Raw genomic sequence first — 27,922 nt, forward strand, 5'->3', positions numbered from 1 at the left:
GTCTGCTTCTCCCTCTGATCCTCCCCCATCTCATGGTCTCTCTCTCTGTCTCATTCTCTCTCTCAAATAAATAAAATCTTAAAAAAAAAAAAAAAAAAGAAAGAGAAGATTCTTGCCTAGTGTTATGGATTGAATTGTGTCTCCCGTAGTGACAAGGACAGGCTGCCCCAAGATGGGCCACTTTGGCATGAAGATTGTTCTGAGCTGAAGGCAATTGAGATCCTGCAGGCTCAAGAGAAAATTTTGCCTCTCCCTTAATTACATAGAAGAATCTAAATTGGGGTCTTTCCCAGAAGAAGCATTATTAGCAGAGAGGAATTTTATCTGACCTATGTATATGGATGGGCAAATATCTAATTACCAAATGTCTGCTCTTCTTATTACCTTGTGAGTTGCATTCCTTCCCTTCGAAGTCCCAGACCTCTACCCCCTTCTCCTTAGCTGAGGATGACATATAGATCTCATTTTTCCTGTTTTTAGAACTTCCAGTCTGTGTGGATTCCCCATAGGTATGCTATTAAAATTGAATTTCTCCTGTTAATCTCTCTCATATCAATTTGATTCTTAGTCCAGCTAGAGGGACCTTGAAGAGGATACGAATTTTTGCTCTCCAACACCCTCAAAATGATGAAGTTCTAAACCCCAGTACCTGTGAATGTGGTCTTATTTGAAAATAGGGTCTCTGCAGATTATCAAATTAAGATGAAATTATTAGGGTGGGCCCTGATCTAATATGACGGAGTTCTTTTAAAAAGGGAACATTTCAGGGCACCTGGGTGGCTCGGTCGGTTAAGTGCCTTTGGCTCAAGTCATGATTTCGGGGTCCTGAGCTTGAGCCCTGTGTGAGGCTCCCTGCTCAGCGGGGAGTCTGCTTGCCCATCTCCCTCTGCCCCTCCCCCCTCTCATGCTCGCTCTCTCTCTCAAATAAATAAATAAATAAAATCTTTAAAAGCGGGGGAGAGTTTGAACACAGAGGTAGACACACAGGGAGGATGCCAAATGAAAATGAAAGCAGAGATTGAGTGATGATGCATCTGTAAGTCAAGGATTCCCAGAGATGGCTGACAAACCACCGAAAGACAGAAGAGAGGCGGAGAGCAGATCTTCTCTTACAGCCCTTGGATACCACCAACTCTACTGACACCTTGAGCTAGCACTGAGACAATAAATTTGTTTGTGGAAGCCACCCTGCATGTGGTAGTTTGTGATGGCAGCTGTAGGAAAATAATCAATACCAGAACCAGTTTGGACAGGGATGATGGCCCTCAGAGCCCCAAGGCTATCAGTTAATAGAGTTAGGCTGTCCAAATGTTAGAGTATGATTTTAACAAAATTACTCCACAAAGACTATATGAAATCATAAAGGAATCCCCAGAACCATTACAATTAGGACTGAAGAACTATTATAATTTTTATATTAAAATCACTGTTGGAAGTCTATTATTTTTTTCTTAGACTCTAAAGGAGATATAAAACACAAGAGTTACATGCTGCCTCTTTTGTGTCACGATTCCCAAGAGCTATATTACCTGAAACTATTACTAAGAATTGAATAAACACTTTTTTAAACGGTGATGTCTAGATGTAACTTGAGTTGAAATAAATTCCTTGAAAGATTAAAAAAATAAAGCCCATTTTCTACTTGTTTGCAAACTTTCTAACAAGATTCCCTGAATCAAGATAATCACAATGGCCAGTTTGGTTTATGTTTGGTAATAACACCTTGTCTAATGCTGTGTCTTTTATGTAAAATATTTAAACTCGGAAAACACTCATCTATGGTATGCCTGATAATAAAAATGTTTGCACCTTGCTTTGTTCAAATACAAAATCTACTGTATTCAAAGATTTACACACAAAAGTAGTACAGCCTCTCACTTTTTTCCTACTTGGATACTGAGGATAACATTCAAACTTAGGCAGGCCTGGGGCCATGTGAGTACCCCCACTGAGTCTAAAATTGTCTTTAGTGACTTCCCTCTTATGTACTTCTGCACCCAAACGGAGATGCTTGTATCTTGCTAGCCTGAACAACTGACTCAATTTATTCCACGTCAGTGTTTATCTCAATATTGTGTATAAATGAAAGGACTGGACGATGGGACATTGGAAGGTACCAGTGGACAGTCTTCTCTGTATGGCACTTGCACTGAATCACCAGCTGTCTCCATTCTATTGCATTTCTCAGCTCATGGCTCCAAAATTCCTCAAGCTGCCCCACAATCCTGTGAGTTTTTTATTATTTTTTTAAAAGATTTTATTTGTCAGAGAGAGCATAAGGAGGGGGAGCGGCAGGCAGAAGGAGAGGGAGATGCAGGCTTCCTGCTGAGCAGGAAGCCCGACGTGGGGCTCGATCCCAGGACCCTGGGATCATGACCTGAGCCAAAGGCAGCCGCTTAACCGACTGAGCCACCCAGGCGTCCCCCTGTGAGAACGCACACATTCATGGGGCCTCTTGCCACTCTCAGAACCCTTCCTTGTCTCAATAGACTTTCTCCCAAGGGCTATCAGTTGATTATCAGTAAAATGATGGAGTCACAAATGACTACAGAAAAATACGGTGACAATTTAGCTTCACAAGTTACCAATCACAATTTTCTTATGCCTAAGTGGTATAGAAGATTTTCCGTAAAAGGGCTTCCATAAGCCCGGAGTGTGGGTGGTTAAGGAGGGGAGGCTTCCTAGCTGAGCAGAACCATTCTGATTCCTTCAAGGAACCATAGCCATTACGGTAACAGTGTTGGGTGAAAAGCTGCGCTGGACAGCAATCACACAGTCGGATCTGGCAAAGGCTCAGCCATTGCAAGCCAGACTCCGTATCCAGGTGCTAATTACTCAGACGGAACTCCAGGGGCACCTGAGGTAGACGCAGCAGCATGGTGAATTAAGGAAGGAAATCATCAGTCACAATTGCAGAAACTAGCTAAACACGAAGTGAAAGAAGGCATGCGGCCCATTTCCTGCGGAGCACAGAGTCCTTGCAACGGCAGATGCAAAAACCAGGAGAAATGCAAAAGATAAACATGACTTCTATAATCCAATAAGGGACGAATCTCAATTTTAAATTACAAAAATGACTTTATTTAAGTTATTTTCTGGTCCTATGTACTACATAGCCAAATAACATGAAGACATTTCAATGGGAATTTGCACTATGACAAATCAACTTTCAAGCATTTTCTTGACAGTCTTAGAGGTTTTACCAGCATTTGACACAATCTGAACACAGTGAGAGAAAACAAGTGGCAGGAAAAACAACTGAGGGAGCACATAAGGCATTGGGTTTCAACCCCAGTAAAAATATTCATTCAAGAGGCAGAATCAGGTGGGAGAGGGAATAGTATTCAGCAGAGAGCAAATTTATAACTACATTAAAAACCATGCATAGGAACTGTTACTTAACATGGTCAACAAGTTAAGTTGTTCAAAGTACCCCTTTTCAAGGTCTTCTGATTAAAAAAAGTTCCTTGGTGGGGAGGACACTCTTCCCTCTCTCCAGAGTGAACTTCAGAATGTTACCTTTGTCAGTGCCTGGCTCTGGGAAGATGCAGTAACAGGGGACACCTCGTTTGAAAGGCTGGGATGAAACTGTATTAGAAGCATGTCACTGAGGCCTAAATCTAAAAAATGAGTGGCAGGTCTGTTTGAGACTGCCTAAGTTTTCTTACAATGTGTCTGAATTGACAAGAAAAGATGAGAATCTCTTACAGACTCTTGAGGCATTCCCCTCACTCATAACTGTGCTGTTTTGTTCACTTGTTTTACTAACTTAAGGTTACTATGGGACCCTACTGTGAGTTATTGAGATCCTACCAAAAATGTAACTGCTTGACTAGCATCACATCAGAATTAATGGGGGGACACACATTGAAATTACATGAAAATTTATCTTATCTATTCACTACTAAGTACTGCTGACCATTTTCATAGAGATGGATCACGAATGTTCACTATGTAAATACAGCATTACTATTGATTAGCTATTTGGTAGGAAATTGGAGAGTAGAATAAACTACTTAAAAATGGACTTTTTTTGAAACGATAGAATTAGAAAAATAAACAACAGCAAAACTCCTCTTGGGGGAAGGAGTAAGAAGAGATATAAAGAATCTGTCTTCTTTTTTCTTAATATCAGAAATCATAAGACAGCATACTGAAAGAACTTGGACCTTCCTCATCCCAAGTAGCCTGAGAAAGATAGCAGGTTGTTTAAAACCCTCTCTAAGAAGATGGCTTGAGAGGCAGATAAAGAGGCACCTCTGGATGAACAAAATACTCCTACCAAGCATACCTTCCGAGCCTTCCTGCTGAACAGGATGCCATGTAAATTGTTGGAACTCTTTACAGCAGCTACATGGGAAATGCAGGGAAAAGGCGGGTGAACAAGAAAAATCTACAATTGTTTCACTGTACCAAGAACATTTATGTTAAAAGTGCTGTGTTAAGAACAAAACAAAACAAAACAAAAACCTAACGCATAACTAGTTTTCTGAGGTGTGGTCTTCTTAGGGGAGTTCCACTGGGATATACTTCTATGCTTTGCTTCAACCAGATCATCACCACGCAATTATCTGCTCTACGCTTAACCATGACAACCGACCAGCAAGCGTACCCATTATGGGCTTCAAGTGGCCACAGGAGTTATGAATACGTACGGTGCTTTTAGATTTACAGAAGCAGTTTCTCATGAATCTTACAGAGGTTGCAGAAATAGAGCTAGTTGTTCCTTTTGAGCAAGAGCACTTGTAAAATACAGAAAGGGATTAGGTAAATACCCCTTTTACACGGAGTTGATCCATTAAAGGACTTTAGAAAAGTCAGCAGTTCATTTACCTGAGTTTCCCATTTAAAGGCTAAATGTAATTAAATACTTTTTGCTTATACATGCGAACAAAAACTTAACAATATTAAAAAGGGCCAGAGTCAGAAAATTGAGACTCAAGATGAAGTTTGAGACTTTGGAATTTTTATAAAGTCTAATAGAAACATCCATGAATTTTCCTTCATATTTCCTTCATAGTTAAAGCATAAAGTCATAGAACAATACTGATTTACTGGATGTTACTTAGAATTTGGTTTAGGGGCTAGCCTGTGAAATCATTAAGCAAGCAAATCAGAGTCATTTGGAATTGGGAGCAAATTATTACAAGTGATAAAACTACTTACTAGTCACTTACTTCAGTTATGAACCCCATGTGAGATTATGAATTAACACCAGATAAAGACTTCAGCATAAATATGATTTTTAACCTGAATAGATCCCTTTTGAAGGGTGATATAGAAAATAACTATAAATTTTATCCAGAAAAATAGTGTACCCAGTGCTTCACCAGTAGTTATTTAAGCTTACCTTTCAACAGGGTATTTTTGTCATGCTCAGTCATGGAGAATCTTCCAAGTCTTTTGTTTGTTTGCTTAAAACAAAGAGGGCTCTGTTTCTAAATACAACACATTGTTCATAATCAGGATCCTAACTATATTCTGGAATCGAATATTCTCTCCTACAAGAAATATAGCCATGTTACTATTTTAAACATATCATTTCATTTCTAGGTGGGAAATAAGTTACACAAAATCACCATTCTAACACTTGGACATAGAGCAGAAACAATAAAGCATCCCGGACTGCATGATTTCATTATTAAACAAATGAAAAGCATCTCTTTCCCAAATCCTTCACTCCATGACATCTCATAGCATCTCAAACACGATTGAGGTACGTGTGTCTGCTGAGTAGTTCCTATAGCTGTGTTCTGTACATGACTCAAAGCAGCACTGCACAAAATCCCCAGGATCAAGGCGCAAAATTTAAAAGCAATTATTTTGAAACCCCAAATCATCTTCCTATTTTCTTTCATTGTTGAGTCACAAAACTCTCTTAGATCAGACTAGAGCTCTGAAGACAGTCAGTGTGAATTTACTATATAAAACAAAATTCCCACGATCAGCAGTACTGGTCCTGGATTGAGGGCACAGTGTTTTCATTTTCCTGTCCTACACAGCTGAAGAATCAGTAACAGATTTTGCCCAAGATGCTATACTATGTTGGTTTAAATACAAACGTAAATAAAAGCTCTGCTAACCATCAAGTACAAATTATTTCTAAGTGACATCCACTTAGCAATTTATTCACCCCTTTAAAAAGAAAAAAGTAACAACCATTTTAGATGAGATGCTTATTTTAAGCCAAAAAGCAGAAAGAGTTCCTGTGCTCGCCTCCCTTGCATCCGCAGCAAGGGCAGGATTACGGGAGCTCCACTTATGGAGATGAGGGTTATTCTGCGTACCAGGCTGAATGTGAGGAGATGCCCCCTCCCCACCCCCCACCTGAAGCAACCAGTGCACCTGACTACAGTGCACCAGCCCTTTCACAGACCGCTTCAGCCGGGAATATTTTTTCCATCTGATGTACACCCATATCAAGATATCAAAGGTTATTACATTACTTAAAAGCCAGGCTTCTGATTCTGATTTTTAAATTTAATTACCTATTTTAATTAAAATAAATCTAGCTTCTCTAAGGTTGTTCAGCAGTATTACATAGCAATATTAAGATGAAGGGCAGGGGGAGGAGAGCCTCTGTATTTTGTTTTTAAATGATATTTTTGAAATGTTGGTAAGAACGCAAATCAGGTAGATGATAAATGACCCATTCAGTACAAAATCCTAGCCTAATGATCACGTTGACTGTGAGTCAGGTATATGAAATAACACAAGTTAGGGTTCTGTTGGAGATGAGGAGAAATTTTGAAAACAATGGCCTGTGGCAATGCACTTACGTGAATTTACACTCCAGAGAAGAGTTTTCTATAGGATGAAGGACTTGGCCAAAGCAGAAGGCAGCTGGTATTACAATGACTAGCACGGACTCCTTGGTACATACACAATGAAAACAAAAGGACCCTGGACAGGTGTAAACAAGCAAAAAATGACCTTGGCAAAATATCTATTTAAAAAATACCAAAAAGCATGCAACTTAAAATTCCCTCCCTTTCACAAGAATGAAATGAAAAAAAACCAAAAAACCAAAAACAAAAAAACCCAGACGGAACCATCTGTTTCTGTCAGTAGAAAACAATAATAGATACATTTAGGTTCCAGGACAAATAAAACTTTAAAATATTAATATTGAAAAAATACAATTAAATTTTTATTAAAAAATACATACTCCTTACTCAATCTTTGTGTACATTTTGTTTTGTGTGAAAAAGAAAAAAAAATAAAAATAAAATAGGAAAGGCATTAAGACTACCTAATTATTTATACTGTATTTGGTAGAAGCACGTTTCAGTCAAGCTTTAAAGAAAATAAGTTATTCTGCTTTCATTTGTTCCCGGACATCAGAAGGCAGAGTTTCAAACAGAGCATCTTCCACAACCAACCCGGCTCGCTTCAGGGCCCGACAGTCACCCAGTTCGGGAGGGAGGATTTCAAAGTGATTGCCTTTAACGTCTAAGTAGGAAAGAAATAATAAATTTCCAATTTTCGGTGAAAGTACGGAGAGGCTGTTTTTCCCAATCTTCAGAGTTTTAAGTTTCTTGCAGAAGTAGAGTTCGTCTGGAAGGCTCTCCACTTTGTTACAAGTGATGGAAAAATACTGTAAACTCTGTAGAACTCCGATTTCGGGTGGGATGAACCGAATGTCATTGTAGGACAGGTCCAAGTATCGGATTTTGTTGCATAGGAAGAGGTGGGAAGGCAGCACCTCTATTTTGTTGTGACTGAAGGCCAGGCGCTCCAGGCTGGTGAGTTTCTTGATATGCTCTGGGATGTAGGTGATGCTGTTATGCCACAGTTTCAGCACTGTCAACTTTCTCAAGTGCTGGAAGCTAACGATTTCCTCTATAGATTTCAGATTATTCTCTTTGAGGTCCAATTCCTGGAGGCTGAGCAGACTAAACACGGCATGGGGAATGCGCTCCAGGTCGCAGTGGACCAGCTCCAGCTCTGTCAGATTGGTCATCTTCTTTAAGTTGTTGAGCATCACCAGCTTGGTGCCGTCGTTATGGATGCACATCTTCTGGAGATGGCTGGAAACGTCCACCACTGCCTGAGGGATTTTGGAAACGTTGCTTTTGATGGAGAGAATTTTAAGGCTTTTGAGATCCCGCAGAGACTCAAGGGTGACATTTTTGGAAATATCATGACTTAGAGAGCCGACCAGGTAGAGCTCTTCCAGATTCCGGAGCCCATACATCCAGGGGGGTAGCTCCCTCATGTCATCAAACTTGACGCTCAAGACCTTGAGGTTTTCCTTCAGGAAAGAGAGTGCCGGACTATGGATTTTGACTGAGCACTGGTGTAGCGAGAGCTCTTGGAGATTGTCTAGCTGCGCGATGGTGGCTGGGATCATCACGTTCTTGATGATTTCAAGTTTTAGAGACTGCAACTCTGTGATCTCAAAGACTGTGTCTGGAAGGCCAGAGAGCATAATAAGAGGCAATTCCAACCGGTTATGGGCATTTGTCTGTAGCTTCTGCCTCAGTTTATCGGGAGTCCACTCGTTATTTAAGTTCAGCTGCTTTAATTTGTTCTCACTCACTTCAGATAGGAACACCGCAAATCTCTTGGAATACAGTGGGTCATACTGATCTATCATATGAAGCATAAAGGCAAAGTCATTTTTCACATCTGGAATATCGTCAATTCCAGTCTCCTGCCTGACATACTCAAAAGAATATTCCCGTAGAGAACGGTAGAACAGCCAGTATAAGGTGTAAAGGCACGTCAACCCGTAGATGCTTACAAAACACAGGTAGCAAAAGGACAGTTTTGAGAACAAGTGTGCCATGGTGTGATTACAAGAAAAGTTTTTATATCCAGTCATGTCCTGAATGTCAACGTTACAGTCCACGGTAAACTGAACTTTGGAAACCAGGGCGCTATTATACCCAATGATGATTAGGAATTTTATAACTTTAAGCACAGTCTGGCGGACGTACATAGCATAGAGTATATCACCTTCTTCGACGTGCAGCCTGAACTTCTTCACCTTCTCAAATAAGGCCTTTGCTTGCTCACCTTCCTTCTTATCCAAAGCTCCTGCAGTGGATTTGTCAACCACGAACTTCTCAGGAATGGACTTTAATGACTGAGAGTTGACCAGGCTGCCTTCTGGACCGGACTGGATGGTGTTGGACCTACTCATGTTGTTCTTCCTGTTGTCCTTTTCCTCTGAATCCTCCCCAGACACTTCCGATAAAGCCCGTGTGGTCCAAGGAGAGTCAAAACACTTCCCCAGGATCGAGATGAAGTGTTCTATTTTGGAGCTGGAACCGGGGAACTTGAACCAAAAGTTGCTGCAGAGCATGAAGACCAGGGTATGGATGAGGACCAGGTAAGGGAAATACTTGGCATACCAGTGGAGGGCTCGCTCGTAACACATCTGGTTTATAAAACTGTACTGCTGGAGGTCCAAATCTGTCTTTAGCCCTTTCATTTCCACGGTGGCAGGGTTGGTAGGAGACGGTTTAGGGGGAGGCAGCGGGGTGGTGCTGGCAACTGCTTGAGAGACATTGGACACGGAAGAATGATTCTGAGAAGGCTGGACCCTTTTTGGAAGGCAGATGATCTTGTCTTGCATGACCTGAAACACAGAAGTAATGTTTTCAAATTGTATTATTCAAAGAGCTCTGATAATGTCATTAGCGTGAAGCAAGCAGCAATAACATCCAATAAATGTCCATTTCCTTTGCCTGGAGAATACAATGCTTGATTCCAGCACCAGGATTTCATTCCCGGCCCATGTGCTGGGAAAATGAAATACTTGACTTTGCTCTTCATGTGTGAGTTATGACATAAAACACAGCAGTTTTCTTTCTTTTTTTTTTTTTTTTAAGATTTCCTATTATTTATTTGAGAGAGAGAATGAGAGAGAGAGCATGAGAGGGGGGAGGGTCAGAGGGAGAGGCAGACTCCCTGCCAAGCAGGGAGCCCGATGTGGGACTCGATCCTGGGACTCCAGGATCATGACCTGAGCCGAAGGCAGTCGCTTAACCAACTGAGCCACCCAGGCGCCCAACACAGTGGTTTTCTTAGGCCCCAGAAGAACTCACAACAAAATAAGTATTTAAAGAACATTCACGTGTTTTAAAATTTTGCATTTCTTCTCTCCCTGAAGCCCGGGAGAATCAGTCATTGGTCTGGGAAGTACATCCCTTTATCAGACTCAATCCTGAACTGGATGGCTCCCCAGATTAGATGGGCTTGTGTATGAGAATTAACAGGATTGGCAGGAGGAAATGTGGAAGAAATTCCTGTCTTTATCATTTACCCCTTCCTTTCTACCCATATCCTGGACTGCATGCATAGATGAATGCAAATGACCTTCATAAAATGTGAATTCACTACGCTTTTAGAAAAACCATTTCATCTCTCCACAGAGAGATAGGAAAGAATACAGAAGTGCTCCATAGTAAAATAATTAGGTTTCAACTTGCTGGCTTTTCACAAAAAACATTACATTGAAAACTTTTATCCCTCTACCAATACTGCAATTTGTCAGAAAAAAAAAATAGTAAGCCCTAAGAACGTCCAGTAGTCTCCTAATATTGCAATTTGGGTAAGAAAGAGGGCATCCTTTTTGCAGATGATGGAGTATGAGGCCAAATACTCTTTGAATCAACCTGGAGGGACTGTCCACAGGAACAATAAGCAAACAGTTCAGATGGAGAATAACCACCAAGGAATTGACAGCGATAACATGTGGAATTAATAATGCAGGGAAAATCTATTTAAAAATGTCAAATGGGGCGCCTGGGTGGCTCAGTTGGTTAAGCGACTGCCTTCAGCTCAGATCATGATCCTGGAGTCCCGGGATCGAGTCCCGCATCGGGCTCCTTGCTCAGTGGGGAGTCTGCTTCTCCCTCTGACCCTCCCCCCTCTCATGCTCTCTCTCTATCTCATTCTCTCTCAAATAAATAAATAAGATCTGTAAAAAATAAAAAAAATTAAAATGTCAAATGGCTGGAAATCCATAGCTTTCAGTGATTCTGCAATAGTAAAACATTTAGTGATTTCGGTAACAAACAGTAAAGCCCTTTATAGCAGTTATTGAAGCAGAAGCTGAATTCACTGTGAAGTGGGCTGCTATGGCATGGCAATGTGACCACAAGTTGGTGACATGGGGGACACCGCCCACCAGACAGACGTACAAGGTCTGACAATGGAGTGGAGCGCCCAACACTTAGCAGAGTGCCCAATACAAAGGACACCACCCGCATGTATCTGCTGAGAAAGTGGATGAATCCTGAACTGACATGAGTATTTCCGGTTCAGAGTTGCGTACGTCTGCGTGTGGCCCCTTGCTCTTCTAGGGAAGAAGGTAAGGATGGTGACTAAAGTGCTGATGGCAGAAAACTTCTGCTGTGTTTAATATGCAACTGAGCCTATTCTAAAAATGTCATGGGTATTCATTAATTGTCACCGGAATCCGATGAGGCAGGTACTCTTATTATTCCCATTTCACAGATGAGGAGACCAAGGCACAGAAAGGTTAAGTTACTTGCTACTGTCATCCTGCTCAGGCCACCTGGACCCAGAGCCCACATTCTTACTTTATTTTACTGAATTTCTAGAATTAAACCAAAAAGATGCCAATCTGACTTTATCATAACAAATTACCTTATGCAAATTATGTTCCAGGAAAAGAGCTTACCTCTTCAATACCCTATGCAGATAACAATGAAAAGAATGAGGTTAAGGGGAAGAGAAGAAGTCTCACTACAAGAGTTATAAAAGCTCTGTCCTGGAAGATAAAGCAGGGAGCAATTATTTACTGTGTCAATCAGGAGAAGCAAGGAAGAAATCACACACATGACTGCATTTCTAGAACTCGGTGGCTACAGAGGTGTGAGAACTGAGCAGTGGCCTTCAAGCGTTTTTATCACTTACCTATGTCAGAGAAGAAATGTTGAGCGTGCCCACTCAGTATATGTATGTCTATTCATAATTACATCCATAAAGTCCTGTCAATCCATATGTGAAATATTAGGAAAGCTTAATTCCTTTCCCTTGAAGCTTAAAATAAATGCAGGCATACCTTGAAGATAGTGCAGGTTCGGTTCTGAACTACCACAATAAAGCAAATATTGCAACACAGCGAGTCAAATGAATTTTTTGGTTTTCCAGTGCATAGAAAAGTTACGTTTACACTATACTATGGTAAAGTGTCATGTCAAAAAAATGTCCACCATCATCTGAGCTTTCAGCAAGTCATAATCACTGGTCACAGATTACCAGAGCAACTATAATAATAATGAAGAAATTTGAAACATTGCAAGAATTACCAAAATGTGACACTGAGACAGGAAGCAAGTGAATGCTGTTGGAAAAATGGCGTCAATAGACCTGCTCGACCCAGGGTTGCCACAAATCTTCCATTTGTGAAAAACACAGTATCTGCAAAGTGCAATAAAGTGAGGTGTGCCTGTCTAAATAAAAGTTTTCATTTTTATCTCACATCTCAATGCAGCACCCTTTGCATTTCTGGGGAGTCAAGCACTCTACCTTGAAACCCCTGGAATAGAAAATAGCAGGAGGAAGTCTAGACAAATGCCAGACTACCCTTAAGGAATACAGAAGAGAGACAAATAAGCACGTTAGTGTTTGGAGTCATGTTCTGGATGTGCTCCCACTCATAGTCTCATTTAATGCTCCAACAGTCTGTGTAGTAAGCAGAAGGTAGAGGCGAGAGATGAGCAGGGAAAGGGAGTGCTTCCCTGAGCACCTTCCCCAAGAGTGACACCTTCGAGCTTGAGTGTTAATATGGCATTGTTAGTGTTGTGATGAAAACACGGAAGGGGCACCTGGGTGGCTCAGTCGTTAAGCATCTGCCTTCGGCTTGGGTCATGATCCCAGGGTCCTGGGATCGAGCCCCGCATCGGGCTCCCTGCTCAGCGGGAAGCCTGCTTCTCCCTCTCCCACTCCCCGCTTGTGTTCCCTCTCTCGCTGTGTCTCTCTTGTCAAATAATAAAAATCTATAAAAAAAAAAAGAGAAAAGAAAAGAAAACACAGAAGACTTGGTTTGTGAAAGCAAGATCAGTTAGAAGGTAAAAAGGCAGGCACCTTCTTAAAGTGCTAACTCCCTGCCAAGCGACCAGGCAGACCCCATTCCTGGCCCCCTGCCTAGTACTTCCCCAGGCTTGTTCCTAATGGTGGAAGATGATAGACCTATGGAACTTGCTTGCATAAGGTTTCAGTATATCCATTGCACAAGGGTGCCAAGCAAATGGGGCAAACAAGGGTGGGCTGAAATCCTGCTGTGCTCTCCTTGGTGGGATGGAAGCCCCATCCTCTTGGGGCTATCTATGGTCACAAGGTGGGGATACTTTTTATATTCTGCACAAAGGTACCTAATTGGCTAGCATCTGCCATGCTAGGGAAGCAGGTCATATTCTCCCCATTCTACAGAAGAAAAAACCAACTAAGGTTCAGAGAATGTCAGTAACTTGTCCAAGTTCACACAGCAGGAACTTAAACCTGTGTCCTGTTTACAGCCTAGTGTTCTTCTACCCCTCCACATGTCTTCTCACCTCACCAAACTTCTGCTAGGAGGGCTTTCCAGAGAACAGCCCAGCGTAGGGGAGGGAGACAGAGCTCACCTCCCCAAGTTCCTTTTAGTCTTCTGATGCCGGCTATTTCTCTTTCAATTTTCATGAAGACAGAATTTTTAAAAATGTGCCTACTTAAATCCCAGGAGGGGAAGGACGGTGAGCTACTTTCCAGCAGCTGTTAACTATTCAGAAGTGAGCACAGAGTCGAAAAAATACTGAAACTCAGTTGCTAAGGATGATAGTTGCCCCAGCGGCTGAGAGAACATTCCCTAAGAAGACTCCAGCAGAGACGCAGCTCAGAGTAGAATTCCCCCCAAACGTGATGGCTGGTTGCCTAATCCAGGACTGTGAGAAGGAACAGGACAGCTTCAGGGAGTCCAGCAGCAGGAGAGTGAGCATTTAAACAATAAAATGGCCACAGGACAGAGGAAGGAAGTTGCCCCCTCCATGTTAAAGAGACACAGTATTTCTGAACGTGACAGCACTGAGAAGAACTGGGAGAAGGACGTGCATTTTCGAAGGTACGGTTGCCAAAAGTAAGGTGGCCAGGCTTTCCTAAAACAGCAGTGGCAACCACGACAACAAACGGCACAGGGTGCTTTGTGGTATCTTTGTAAAAAAACAGCAGCAGCTTGTAAGAACTTGAAATTCTTTGCTTCCTCTTTCCCGCTTTTTGGAGAAATTTGTTAATTAAACCGATATACCTCACTTCTCTTTACTTTTATTCATTTAAAGGTTAGAGCCCCAAACAAGCCTTACAGAAAGGCTGCAACACCAATTTCAAAGGAGCCTCAGGGTTGCAGACTGCTGGAGCAGAGTGGCTGGGAGGTGAGCAGGGACAACCCCCCCCCCCCCCCCCCCGCCACCTTGCTCACCCCCAGCTCATACACATGCATCACAATGCAGCAAAATTCCACCATTTTCATCCAGAGGCAACCTTCAGAATGCCTTTGGAGGAAAAGGGCTTGAGACCAGGAGCTACAACGTGTGTTTGTGAAGGGAGACTGGAGGGGGAGGGAGATGAGGTAGGGGGGGAGAAAAAAAAATGAAAAAAAAGCAGGATAAACCAGAGAATCCAATCCAAAATACAGCAAGGTGAGGAAGTTACTATCCTAAAGTCAGATATGAGAATAATTCTTGAATAAAAATCAACTGTGTTAAGGAAAATATCTGAACTGGTTTGGGAAGTAGGAGGGGAAGGATACAGAATAAGGTGAGTCACTGAGAGCAAAGGTCGGATGAAGCCATGGCAACAAAGATGGCCAACCCTATTCTATACTGGGATGTACAGGCTTGGAGGTGGGAGGAGGTGAGTCAGCAGAGCAGAGAGGGGCTCAAATCAAAGAAAATAGGTCAGGCAACATGGTGGGCGGCTGGAGGATACATTCATTATTTCTATTTTGAGATATCAATACCTTGCAGTCTTGCCTGAAGCTTTGGTAAAAATCTGCTATACAGACACAGACACATGCACAGACATACTGACAGACAGACAGACACACACACACACACACACAGCTTTTGTGAGTCAATTTTATAAAAATCACAACAAAAGGAACAAACTTTCATGCTTCAATCAAATCTGTACAGACAGGGAGAATTTGCCTGAGATGGTAAAAATCTATAATCTGTTTCCATGGAAGCAGGAATGAGGACCATGGGAAGCAAATCGTTCCAGGAGTCTGCAGAACTTGGAGAGGGCCATGGGGCCATGGACTGGAATTTGATCCATCATGCTCTAGATCCTAAGGAGCAGCTGACGTCTAGGTGATCAACATGTATAAAATGCTCCTCAAGGCCTTAGAGTGAAAGGCCCGGAGGGATAAAAATATACATGTAAAATTGTTCCATCACTGTGATAATATCTAGGTAATGTTTCTGGAAAAGAAACCCAAGGGTTTCAGGGATTACAGAAATGGGCTCAGTAAAGTTTGGACTCATAAATTCTCATTTATAAATTATTTTGAGATAACATAGCAGCTGCTTTTAGGGGGAAAAATGAGACTCATTGTGTTTTGTGTGTGTGTGTGTGAGAGAGAGAGAGAGAGAGAGAGAGAGCACCGAATCGACTCACTGTGTTTTTGAGACCAAGTGAAAATTCAAGCTGCCTTAAAAAAGGAAAGGGCACCTGGGTGGTTCAGTCGCTTAAGCATTAGTTCAGGCTCAGGTCACGATCCCAGGGTCCTGGGATTGAGTCCTTCCTTCATTGGGCTCCCTGCTCATCGGGGAACCTGCTTCTGCCTCTCCCTCAGCTCATGCTCTCTCTCTCTCAAATAAATAAATAAAATCTTAAAAAAAAAAAAAAAGGAAACAACCCATCTAAACCAGGCCTGAAATGCTGCTCAGATCTAAGAAAAGAAATCAAATATTTAAGATTATAACTGTCAAATTTATACCAGTAAAGAGATGCATTTTTAAGCGGAATATGTGCATACTTTATCACCTACTGAAATGCCTTGCACTGTCAGAGCAAAATTAGGGCCTTTGGATCATACTTGTCACTATTTTAAATCATTAGTGGTCATGCCTACATCTTAGACTGTCTGATATAGCTTTGATGATAGTTATTTGAGTCTCAGCACTTTGTTAGAATTATAACATCCACTATGATAATATAAAAATAAGATCTATTTAATTTAGACAATTTCCAGAAACCCAGTGCTGTGAAAAGCAGAACCCACCTGTGGTAACAAGTTGAAACAGTATCCCATTTGCATGAATGAGACACCAAAGAGCTGAGGTTAAAACAAAACAGAATAAAACCAAACCACTTCACTTCAGAGAAGCTGCTTGAAATAACAAAGCTGGAGATAGAAATGACATTGATGGGAGGGGCAGACCAGGATTGCGGAGTGGTTCTGTGTGTGCCCTCAGGAGAAGTCAAGCATTTGGGCCTATCTGCTGTATGTCAGATACTGTGTTAGGGATACCAAGAGCAATAAGCCCTTCAAGGTCAAGCACGGGAGAAAGACAACTGATCAGTCATCAGTGTGATTAACAGCTCAAACCCCTGCTCATCTTTCACAATGAACTTTATAATCAACCTGCCTAGATCCAGAAGGGAAAGAAAAAAACCACCTTGGTGGCATTTTTATTGGAATTAAATTACATTTATAAATTAGTTTAAGAAGAACTAACATCTTTATGGCATTGATTCTTCCTCTCCATGGTGTGTTTCCATTTGTTTCCATCCAATTTTATGCCTATCAAGAGTGTTTTATAGCTCTCCTCACATAGATTTTGGACACTTAATGTTATGCCTAAATACTTTTATTATTTGCTATCATAAACCTTTTCTTTTTTTTTAAACACAGGTGGTCGAGTCCTTCTTTCCTGCTTCCCTACCTTTGTGCCATTCTTCAGTAAGCCTGCTAAGTCTGGTGTATACTCTTCCAGATCTTGATCTGTGCATTTGCATATATATGACATTTAAACACATGGGATCTCACTATATGGACCGTTCCTGCACCTTGAGCTTTTCCCTTTCATCGTATGTCCTGAAGACCCTAACACATTGGCACATAGGGCTCTACTTCATTTTGAGGACCAGACAATTCATAGTGTGGATATGCTATCATTTACTAAAAACATTCCAGTGATGACATGCATTTAGGTAATTTTTCCACTGAAACCAATGTCAATGTCAAAAAATGACACGCCGTCTGATTTTATACGGCATTCTACAAAACAGGACAGAGAACAGATGGGCAGTCGCCAGAGGTTCACGGCAAAGGTTCACCACCAGGGAATGTCTTAGGCTATTGAGATTCTTCTGTATCCTGTTTATGGTGGTGGTTACAAGATTTAGGCATGTTTTAAAACTCAAATATAGATCTTGTTTTGATAAAGAGTGCATTCTTGAAGATGGCAGGGCTAAATGCTGTCTAATATTGACAGTACCCCACCAGCTTTTTTAAAAAAAATATTGTTCTTTCATCTACTTTGCACCCATCTGTGATTTTGTTTTATTTTTTAGGTGTCTCTTTTATGGATCTTAAAAAAATTCAAACTAATCACCTCTTTCTTTTTACAGTGAATTTAACCCATTACATTATTTTGCTCACTCATATTTGGATATTTACTGGTAGTTGGATTTATTTCTGTATTTTTTTATTTTTATATATCCCTTTCCTTCCTTCTTCCTGCCTTCTGCTGCACTGATCACATTTTCCACACCTCCTATTTCCCATCCTGCTTCACCTGGTTAGTAAGGTGTAGACTGTATTTCTCAAAAGAGGCTACCTATAATTTCTAAAAACATACACATTTATTTATTTTTTTTAAAGATTTTATTTATTTGACAGAGAGAGACACAGGGAAAGAGGGAACACAAGCAGGGGGAGTGGGAGAGGGAGAAGCAGGCTTCCTGCTGAGGAGGGAGTCCGAAGTGGGGCTGGATCCCAGGACCCTGGGATCATGACCTGAGCTGAAGGCAGACGCTTAACCGACTGAGCTACCCAGGCGCCCCTAAAAACATACACATTTAAAGTTTTCAGTATTGCAACCCTGCTCCAAGCATGTTTGAACTACCCACTGAACTACCCCACTGTGTTGTTCTTGGGCTTAGTTTCAGTTTTCTCCTGAAACACACATTTTTTAAAAAAATTACCTATAGTTAGTTGAGCTTATTTATAGGTTTATGAAATCATACACTCACCAGTTCTCTTAGTTCCTGCATCTTCTCTAAGTAGATCCGTTAATAATTCTTTTAATAAGGGTCTGTGGACTGAAAGCTCATATACCTTGTGTACCTGACCGTGTCTCTACTGCTTTCATTCTTGAATAATAGTTTAGAAAGTTATAAAATTCTCTGTTGACATTAATTTCCCGTCAGCACTTTAGAATACTATTCCATCATCTTCTGGCCTATATTTTCACTGCTGGGAAGCCTGCTGTCATTTCGAGTTTGTTCTCTAGTGGGCAATCTATCTTCCTCTACGCTGGCTTTTAAGATCTTGCCTTTAATCCCAGATCTTCTACAATTTCACTTTAATTTTGAATATATGTGGATTAATCCTGCTCAGTATCTGTAGCTCAGGACTCAACTTTCTTCAATTTTGGAAGACTTCAGCAAAATTTCTTTAAATATTGCTTCCACACTTGCTCCATCATTTCTTCCATTTTTTTCCTGTCATTCCTACTGGACATATGTTAGAGCCTCTCAGTGATCCCCCCACGGGTGTGTGTGCTTTTAAATCACTGCCTCTCTGTGCTGGGTTCTGAGAAACTCAGGACTCTTACCTAATTCATGGTCTTACTTTTCATATTTTTAAATTCAGTGACTTTTTTATTTCCAAACTTTCTAAATGTTTTATATCCATTTGCTCTTCTGTCACAACTCCCCATTTTTTAATGTTATATCTTTATCTTTTTGACCACTGCAAGTGTATTTATTTGAACTTCATTATTTGGTTCAAAATGGAGTTTGGTCTCAAGTGAATCAATGGTCCAACAGCTAATTTTGCTGAGAGCCTTCTCTGAGCATAGTTTTCTTCCTGTGCCCTCAGTGGGAGGCTGTTTCTGAGATGGAGATTGTCTCTGACCATCTCTTGTGTGCTCTTCTGTGGTTTCCTGCACCCAACCCCCAGCCCCCCAACCCACCATTGGCTCTTATCATGGCATTCTGATGTTCCGCTCCGATGTCAGGGTCTCACAGATCCGGTCGGGAAACAGCAAGCAGGCTGGCTCCGCTCCTGGTTGGGAGGCTCGGTTTCCTCAGAAGCACCAGTCCACCATCCAGTTACTTGTCATTCTTCTCTGCTTCCTTTCGGGAGGGGGGGCCTTTGGCTTCAAACAGTGACCAGGCTCCAGTCTCTTATCTTGTAGCATGCATTTTTAGCTCCCCTTGCTGGGGGGAGACGGGGGAGAGCGGAGCCCCTGGCTGCTGCCTCCTGCTGTTGGCTCACAGCCCGGCAGCTGCCTCAGCCCCACTCAGTAGTCCATTCCTGCTCCACAGAAATGCTGTCTTGTTTTTGAGTCCGTGTATGAATTTTTTTAAATCTCTTTTTATACATTATCACGGCTATCTACACTGAGCAGAGGGAGTGTTTTGAAGTGCAACGCTTGCTTTAGTATCTTTTCCAGAAGAAAAAGTGTGTGTGTATGTTTTAATATGAAAATTTAGTCTCAAGACTAACATGATGAAGAATCAGCGTTGCTTGGGTAGTACCAGACAATGCGCACCTGTCGTGCCAAATTCCTCTCCCCACCAAACAAAGGTTGAACTTCTTTATAAATCTCCCAATAACAGCAAATGAGAGCACGTACTGTCCTACAACCTCAACAATTAAGTCCATTACTCTTTTTCTATGTATTAGAACCCCCAAATTATTTCTCTTGTCTAGACTTTAAGTCATAGTTATGACTGTATTATCACTGAAAGTGAGAAAACGTGCTGCGTACGATAAAACAGCAGGTGTCATTCCAACATGCTAACTTGTGATCCAGGCATATTCTTTAGATTGAGGTTGACTCTTTAAAGAGGTAGTGCCTTTTTTTAAAAGATTTTATTTATTTGTCAGAGAGAGAGAGAGAGAGAGAGAGCGAGAGAGCGGCAGACAGAGGCAGAGGGAGAAGCAGGCCCCCCACTGAGCAGGGAGCCTGACGCGGGACTCGATCCCAGGACTCTGGGATCATGACCTGAGCTGAAGGCAGACACTTAACCGACTGAGCCACCCAGGCATCCCAAAGAGATAGTGCTTTAACTTCGTTATGGCTTAGTTACAAACAGGTAGATGGCAGCTACAAAGAGGCAGATGGGCCAATATAAAGGTGATTAACCATATCCTTTTCCCACCCCATAGATTCAAATACAGCTGATTCCAAAGGGTTCTACCCTGCAGCTAATCATCCAGATTTGCCCCCAATCTGACATCAAAAAAAATCTCTCCTAACCCAAGAATGACCTAGCAAGAAACAGATCCTAAAGACCTATTTCCCAGGGCTTGTTCAGAGATACTAAGGGTAGAGTAGTTTTAGTTTTATCAACTAAAACTTCTTGAATATCCACTCTATGCTAAGCAGCATAGGAAAATCAAGGAGGCATAACCAGGGTTTGCTGTTCTAAAAGCACTTACAATTCTACTGGAGAGGCATAAAGAGTCATATGAAAATCAAACAGGGGTCCAAACAAGGCAGTACATACACCAGGTAAACAGCGTGGGAAGTACAATGAACACTCAGGCTTGCAGCGAGCAGGGTGGGCTTCATGGGGTTGGAGCACCTTCATTTGGACCTTGAAGCTACTGGCCTTGGATAGGTTATGGGAGGGTTAAGGTCAGAACCTCGTGGGTCCAGAGGAAGGAACATAGGGTTGCACTTGGGAAGAGCAAGAGAAAAGATGCCAAAGATCGAGGATGGCTCTTCCTCTCTGAGGTAGACTCATTTCTCTTGGGAGAAGACAGAGAAATACAAGGGAAGGAAGTTAATTTTCATGTCTCTAAGTTATCAGTTAACATACAAACTTACTCTCTCAGAAAGATGGTGCTAGAAGATAAAGCACCTATTCTCAAGAGATAATATTTGCCTCCATCAGTGACAAGATTTGCTCTGAAAATGCAGATTTTGTTTCAGGGCTAACTGCTGGACATATTTGAGGTACAAACAAATCTTGGTGAGAAAGAAAAGGAACTGAAACGGTAGGAAAGATGGTTCTAAAGGGGTGAACATCTAAATGCATTCATTCTCAGCAAATGTCCGATTCACACGTCTTGCTACTCTCCGAGGCCAGTGTGTGTATGTTTGGGGGCAGTGACCACGGGAGCACAAACAGACATCCCCAAGCACTGCACATGGCATCCCTCTCACCAGCACAAGCCAGCGCCTTTCTCCAGGGGAAATGGGAACGCGTATGTGCAAGGGTGTGGGGTTCCGTGTGTGCCATGGGCATGACGTCTGCCTTCCCTTTAAGGGTGGTGTCGAAAACTTATATGATGGACAGGTAATAACACATTGTGTATGGAGGAAGTGTACGTATAGCCAGATAGTAACAAGAAAGAGAGAAAAAACACCAGTCTTAAGCAAACTGCCCAATTTTAAGGTGTTTATTAACAAACACAAGGGCTGAGTAAAATGTCTGTTTTTATTGGTTGCTCATTTCCCCAATAGCAATGGGGAAAGGAGAAGGAAAAAAAAGTCAGACCCTGGCACCTCTGACGCACGAGTCGATGTCCTTGAAGCAAAATTCAAGGGATTGGAGGGAGGAACTGATTAAAATTTGAATTTTTGAATTTATGAATTCTCTTGGTGGTAAGGTATAGCAATAGTACACTTGGAATAGGGTTCATCTGTACGTGACTAAAACCCAGACGTCAAGCACATCTGCTCAAGTTCAGCATTATCAGAAATTTCTGTGCTTGAGGGAACTGATTGCCATTAGTCTGGGAGTAGAATTAAACACTGAAAAAGTTAAGGCATAGTTTCCTGAGTCATTATTTACAGAATCCTTATTCCAGTTAAACAGAACTGGAACAGGGCGCCTGGGTGGCTCAGTTGGTTAATTGGTTGAGCATCTGCCTTTGGCTCAGGTCATTATCCCAGGGTCCTGGGATTGAGCTCCTTGCTCGGTGGGGAGTCTGCTTCTCCTTCTCCCTCTGTCCCTCCCACTGCTAGTGTGCTTGGGCACTCTCTCTGTCAAATAAATAAATAAAATCTTAAAAATAAAAGAACAGTCTTTTAAGCCCTGGTTTGCCCCCTATCATAGCACCTAAGGAAACATGGCGTAATTGCTCATCATTTTACTTCCTAGACCAGGAAGCTCTTTAAAGGGGGCTCCATCCTTACTAACACAGCCTGGCACAAATTAGGTATGCAATAAATATGAGGTGAATAAACAAACACATTTTCCCACCAAAGGGAAACAAACCACAACAACAGCAAGCACGCACACTTATAAAATTGGATGCTAGTGAACATCTGGAAATATTTGGCTTCTAGCTACCTTCCTCTGAGATGAAACATTTCATTTCACACATCTTCCAAATTGCCAAATGATGTCTGCCTAATGATTCCTAAAGCCGGAGCTAAGTGCTTACTCATTTAAGATACATGAAGAGGGGGCCAGATTTGGGAGGCACTATCCATTTATTCCTCAGTAAAAAAGAAACCATCACATCTGCCTTAGGATCTTGTCTACATTTGATACTTCCCTTAATAAAGGTGATTCTCCTACCACGGTAAATACAGACACACTGACTTTTTGAGGGTAAGGAAAACTATACATACTATAAATGTTATTTTATTTTAATTAATTATTTTTAGAGAGAGCGTGAGTGTGTGCGATTTTGTGAGTGCAGTGGAGGAGGGGGAGAAGGAGAGAGAGAAAATCCTAAGCAGACTCCATGCCCAGCGTGGAGCGCCAATGCAGGGATTGCTCTCACGACCCTGAGATCATGACCTGAGCCAAAATCCATAGCTGGTCAGTCGCTTAACTGACTGAGCCACCCAGGCACCCCAAATGTTAATTTTTTTTTAACCTTTGTTTAGTCTGGGACTTTCCAGCCATCAAGGACGCTCTCATTTCCTGTATCTTAGTGGTATCCACATTGTGTTTTCTTCTCCTTTTGAGGTCGGCTGCTCTGGGATGCAAAAGGAATTAGGAAAAAAAAAAATTAAAAAAGAGGGAGTGGATCGAATTCAAAACTGTTTTTGCTTCATGGCATTTTCCCATAAGCCAAGTGGACTAGTGAATGACTTGGTTCATGGCAATTTAGGATTTAAGTGGAAAGCATTTCAAAGTCAAAACCGCATGAGAAAATTTAGTGGATATAAAAAACTATGGATAAACATCAGGAACCTACAGTTAATGATTCCTAATAGAGAGAGTTTGTTTCAGTTGCCTGAGGAATTTGAAATACTTATAATTATGCTCTTGGAATAATGAAGGGAAAGCTCTATTTGAAGCAATCCCCAGGAACTGAAATCCTAGTTCTGTACTCAACTGACTTATCCCTGGACACCCTGCAGTTCACTGATAAATCTGTGAACAGGAGGAAGATGAAAGAAATTGGAGGAGCCCAAAGAGAAAACATGAATCCTCTGGGCTATCTGGACAACAGTGCTGTACAACTAGCACAAATATGCATAATTTTAAACAACGGAAGCATATAAACAAAAAGCTGTACTGAAAGGTTTTCTTAAAAATGGTCATTTATTTTCGAAACTTACTCTAGTAATCGAAGAATAAATTGCTACAGTACTCAGCAAGTGAATGATGTCAAGGCTGTGGTCAATCTTCTGTGAAGGAACAGATGGTATCGTTTATGAGAGAATACCAATACCTTGTTAGGACATCACAGAAGGCTTGCAGGTAAGGCAAGAGTCATGGCAATTCTTAGTCATTTAGGTGTGTTGGAGATGGTAGGAAATCATCATGCTCTTTGGAAGCTAACCTCTCTGGACTCCAGAAATATCATTAATTTGGATAAGAAAGTTTCCACACATTCCAGGCAAACAGATCTTTTACCACGTAGAGTGAATTTCAGTTATGGATCTTTTTCTGACTTATCTAGATGGTTGACCTCCGGGCAGAATGCAAGACTCTTCTTTGTTCCTCCTTCCTTCTTTCTAGGAGAAATGGGGCTAGTAGAGATAGTAGCATTAAAGGAAAAGTAGTGAACCTTGGTGCTCAAAAGAGTTCAAGTGGCGGGAGCTCTCAAGTTCCATTCGTCTGGACTCTCTCTTTAGGGCTTCCCTTGGGAGTCACCACTTTGAGTCTCTCTCTTCTTCCTTGAAGCTGGTGAGATATGATAGGTCTGGAGCTGCCTCTCTCTTGGAAGTGGGCTATACCTGAGGAAGGCCTGGGGAGGATAGCTCAGACAAGCTCTCCCCTTGGCTTTAGGGTGAATCAGCAATCTCCTTCTCCCCGCTTCCCCTCTCCCAACTCTCCCTTCCCCCTCCGTCTCTTCCTTGCCCGAGTGTCCCCTTTCTCCCTCTGGGCAGGCAGAGCTTAAAGTGCAGGGAAAGAGGATAAGGAAGCTTCTTGAGCTGCCTCCCAGCCCCTCTTCATCCAGATCACATAGCTTTCGGTGCTTAGGGAAAGGAAGGCCTTGTGACTTATCTGAGGTCTGGCTTAGCTCACCAGGAGATGGATATAGTGACTTTGGGGCCAGAGCTGAACTTTCATCAAATGTTCTTTTGACTGGTCTTGTCCCCTGTCTACTAAGCTCCTGTACAGTCCTCTGGGAGAGGGAAGAATTGAGCATTTGGCCCTTTATCTTAGACCTTTCTCAATCTGTTTACCAGAGAACCCAACTAATCACACTTAGGCTATAAGGAAATGCACCAGATGTAGGCATTTGAAGTCTATAGTAAAAGAGACTAAAAATAATACATTTCTATTTTACCACCAATTTTTCACAATAAATTGTGAAATGGAAATGATGCCTATCCTGCTCATTTAATAAAACTGAGGCTCAGAAAAGCCATGTGTTTTACCTAAAAACCTGTCTATGGGGGAGTTCATGTTTTCTGTTTGCATTCTGGGGGAAAGACTTAACTTTTCTCTTTAAACTTACTTGATGTAGCTGAAATTATAAAACTCAACCCAGGTTTTGCATTTCCAGTGAGCACATGAGGTTTCTTACAAGGTAAAATGATGATGTAATTGATGGCCTGTTTATTAGACAAAAGACTTGTGGTTGATGGTGTGGAATTTCTAAAAATATAAAATCAAGTGACTAACCAATACAGTCATACACAAAAGTGATCCAGAAGGAGATATCTCTACATTTTCTCATCATGCATTAAGTATTTCTGAGTCCAATATCTAGCACCTACATTTTATTTTCTTCTTCTTTTTTTAAATTAAGTTTTTATTTTATTTTATTTTTTGAAGACTTATTTATTTGAGAGAGCACATGCCGAGGGAGAGAAAGAATCCCGAGCCAACTCCACGCTGAGTGTGGAGGCCAATGCAGGGCTTGATCCCATGACCCTGAGATCATGACCTGAGCTGAAACCAAGAGCCGTTGCTCACCCAACTAGACACCCAGGTGCCCCTTAAATTAAGTTTTTATTTTAATTCCAGTTAGCATACAGTGTTGTATTAATTTCAGGTGTACAATATAGTGATTCAACAATTCCATATATCACCATAGCACCTACATTTTAAAAGTTAACATCAGCATCCCAAAACATAAGCTAACATATTTGAACTTAAAGCTACAGAGCCTTAGCTTTAGGTATTAGTGCAAAGAATCTCACCAGCTCTTAAGGACTAATATGCTTTGAGACATCAGCTCAATTTTAAAATAGCTGACGCTAATATTGCCAGTTAGCATAGTTTACTTCTTAGGAAAGCTAATGTTTAGAACTTGCTATTATATGATGAAAAGTCACTATGCATATTTAAAATACTTTATTCCTCTATTCTTTAGGAAGAAGAAATGCTGTTACATCAAAAAAACCTGAGTCCTCATTTGCTAGAATCTTCCAAGTGAACATATATTAACTTTTACTTTGTCTCACAAATCTTATTCTTTGTAACACACCATAACACTTTCTTCTCCCAGGAATATAATTTAAATCATCCTATATAGAATACTGACAAACTTGATTTCCCCAGGTGGACTTAAAACTGTTCCTCCTCCTTTGTAGTCATTGCAAACAATGGTCATTGAAATATGACCAGGAATGTGCATGTGCGCACACACTGCAACAATTATCTTGCATTTTAGATGGATGTATATGAATGTTTATCTTTGCAACAGTGTAAACGTCTTCAGAGCCAAGACCAAGTTTTGTGTTGTCAGAACTTAGCATGTCACATAGCATATAAAATAAAATGGTATAATGAATGAATGAATATGTTATTTTGCCTCTCCAACTATTCCTTAAGCTCCTTTGGGGCAGAGATGGAGCCTTAATTATTTTGTTTTCCCCATAATACTGAACACAGTCCTGGGCACCTAGTCACCATCCAATAAATACATACTGATATATTTGTAGTTTCCTGGCAAAAATTTCGTTGAACAGAATACTTCTCCCGATCACCACATATACTTAAATAAAAACTAGATATTAATCTGTTAAGGATGTTATAGAAGAGATTTCTATATTGGATGGGAACCTATAGTAAATCACCTCTAAATTCTCTGGCAATTCTGAAATTCTGCTATTTTTATTTTTAAAAGAAATTTTATTAGTACAGGACTACAAACTTCAGAGAATAGAATAAACCAGTATCATGAAATTATCACCATTACTCAAGAACCCCTAAATTTTAAGCTAATTTTTAAAAATCCTTGAAAGCCTAAAGTATACTAAAGAGTCAATGAACATTAAAAAAGCCCTCAAAAGTCCATTTGAAAACTGGTTGTTTAGAATGAAGGAACCATTTTCCCACAAAACAACATGGAGGTTTTTAGACTCTTAGAGAAGCTCATAAAATCCCATCCCTGGCTACAAGGTCAAGTATTAATACTGTTATAGAACTTAATCACTGCCCATAATGTAGTTTACTTTGGGATGCTGGCAGTATACTTCTCTGCACATCATCTGAATAAACGGGCAACTGTCTGGATAAGAAAAAACTGGTTTTCACCATGGCAGTCAACTACAATTTTATTGTAAAACAACCATATATGGTCAAAACATAACAAATTCTCAGTTCTGTAAAATATATTTCACGGGTCTCACCGAACTGACTCTATAACTTGTTCTGCTGAGGCACCTCAATATCTGGAAGTTTCTTTGCTATAAGAGCATGATATTTTTTTCTACACACATTTTGCCTGTAGTTTTCTAGCACATGAGGGCATATAACCATATACAAGTCAGGATGAGTTGATCTCTCTCTAGCACATTATTGCAATACAGCCTCAAAGGGCTTTTTTCCCCCAAATCTGTTGCTCAAACATAGGGCCTATCTCACTTCTTTGTCACTGGGCTTATGCTAATTATTCAATTATTCTAAGAATGATGCCCCCCCCCCCCCCCCCCCCGCTTGGTTTACCCAGTTCTAGAAGGCTGCGTTTAATCTCTGATATACTAAAGGAAGATCACTTGTTACTGGCTGCTTTTTCTACTTTTGGGGGAAGATCTGATTTTTATTACCTCTTCATTAATTACCCCACACAAAGCTTTTCTCTGGCAGTTTATGATTCAGTTTTAAGCAGCATGTTCATATAATTGTTTTTATTAAGACAGTCCCTGAAGCATATTAATGCATCCACTCAACACATTTCTTGAGTGTGTGTCAAGTCTAAGACACGCAGGTGAGCACAAAGATGAATCAGACATGCATCCTGCCTTTTAGTAACTTCAAGTCTTGTAGGGACAATGAGATACGCTCTTGACATTTTCCACCACACACTCTGGCTAAAGTGTCAACGAAGGGTCATGCTAATTGCTTTAGCAGTTCATAAGGTCCT

General features: G+C 41.1%; 1 protein-coding gene and 1 long non-coding RNA gene across 13 annotated transcripts in view; both read right to left on the minus strand.

The window, feature by feature from the left end:
* The window catches only part of LRRC8C (leucine rich repeat containing 8 VRAC subunit C), a 119,009-nt gene that overhangs the window by 34,337 nt on the left and 56,750 nt on the right, over positions 1-27,922 (minus strand). For 8 of the 12 annotated variants that reach the window (XR_010410855.1, XR_010410857.1, XR_010410853.1 and 5 more), the window contains exon 3: positions 5,351-9,586. Coding sequence is in view for 1 of the 12 variants with exons in the window: in XM_045897247.3 (XP_045753203.1) it covers positions 7,313-9,586 (2,274 nt within the window). In the remaining 11 variants the exon portion in view is untranslated. Of the gene's footprint in view, positions 1-3,058; positions 9,587-27,922 lie in introns of those variants that run through there. The other 4 variants (XR_010410861.1, XR_010410860.1, XR_010410859.1 and 1 more) reach the window with 4 other exon arrangements.
* On the minus strand, positions 18,507-27,482 carry LOC135364153 (uncharacterized). The gene is made up of 2 exons (XR_010410862.1): positions 23,718-27,482; positions 18,507-23,128 (listed from the first exon to the last, which is right to left on the minus strand). It is a non-coding gene; the product is annotated as an uncharacterized LOC135364153 (long non-coding RNA).

This window comes from Mirounga angustirostris, unplaced genomic scaffold (genome assembly GCF_029215605.1).
Source record: "Mirounga angustirostris isolate CCGP_5_RB_7025 unplaced genomic scaffold, mMirAng1.0.hap1 SCAF_4, whole genome shotgun sequence".
NCBI classification, from domain to species: domain Eukaryota; kingdom Metazoa; phylum Chordata; class Mammalia; order Carnivora; family Phocidae; genus Mirounga; species Mirounga angustirostris.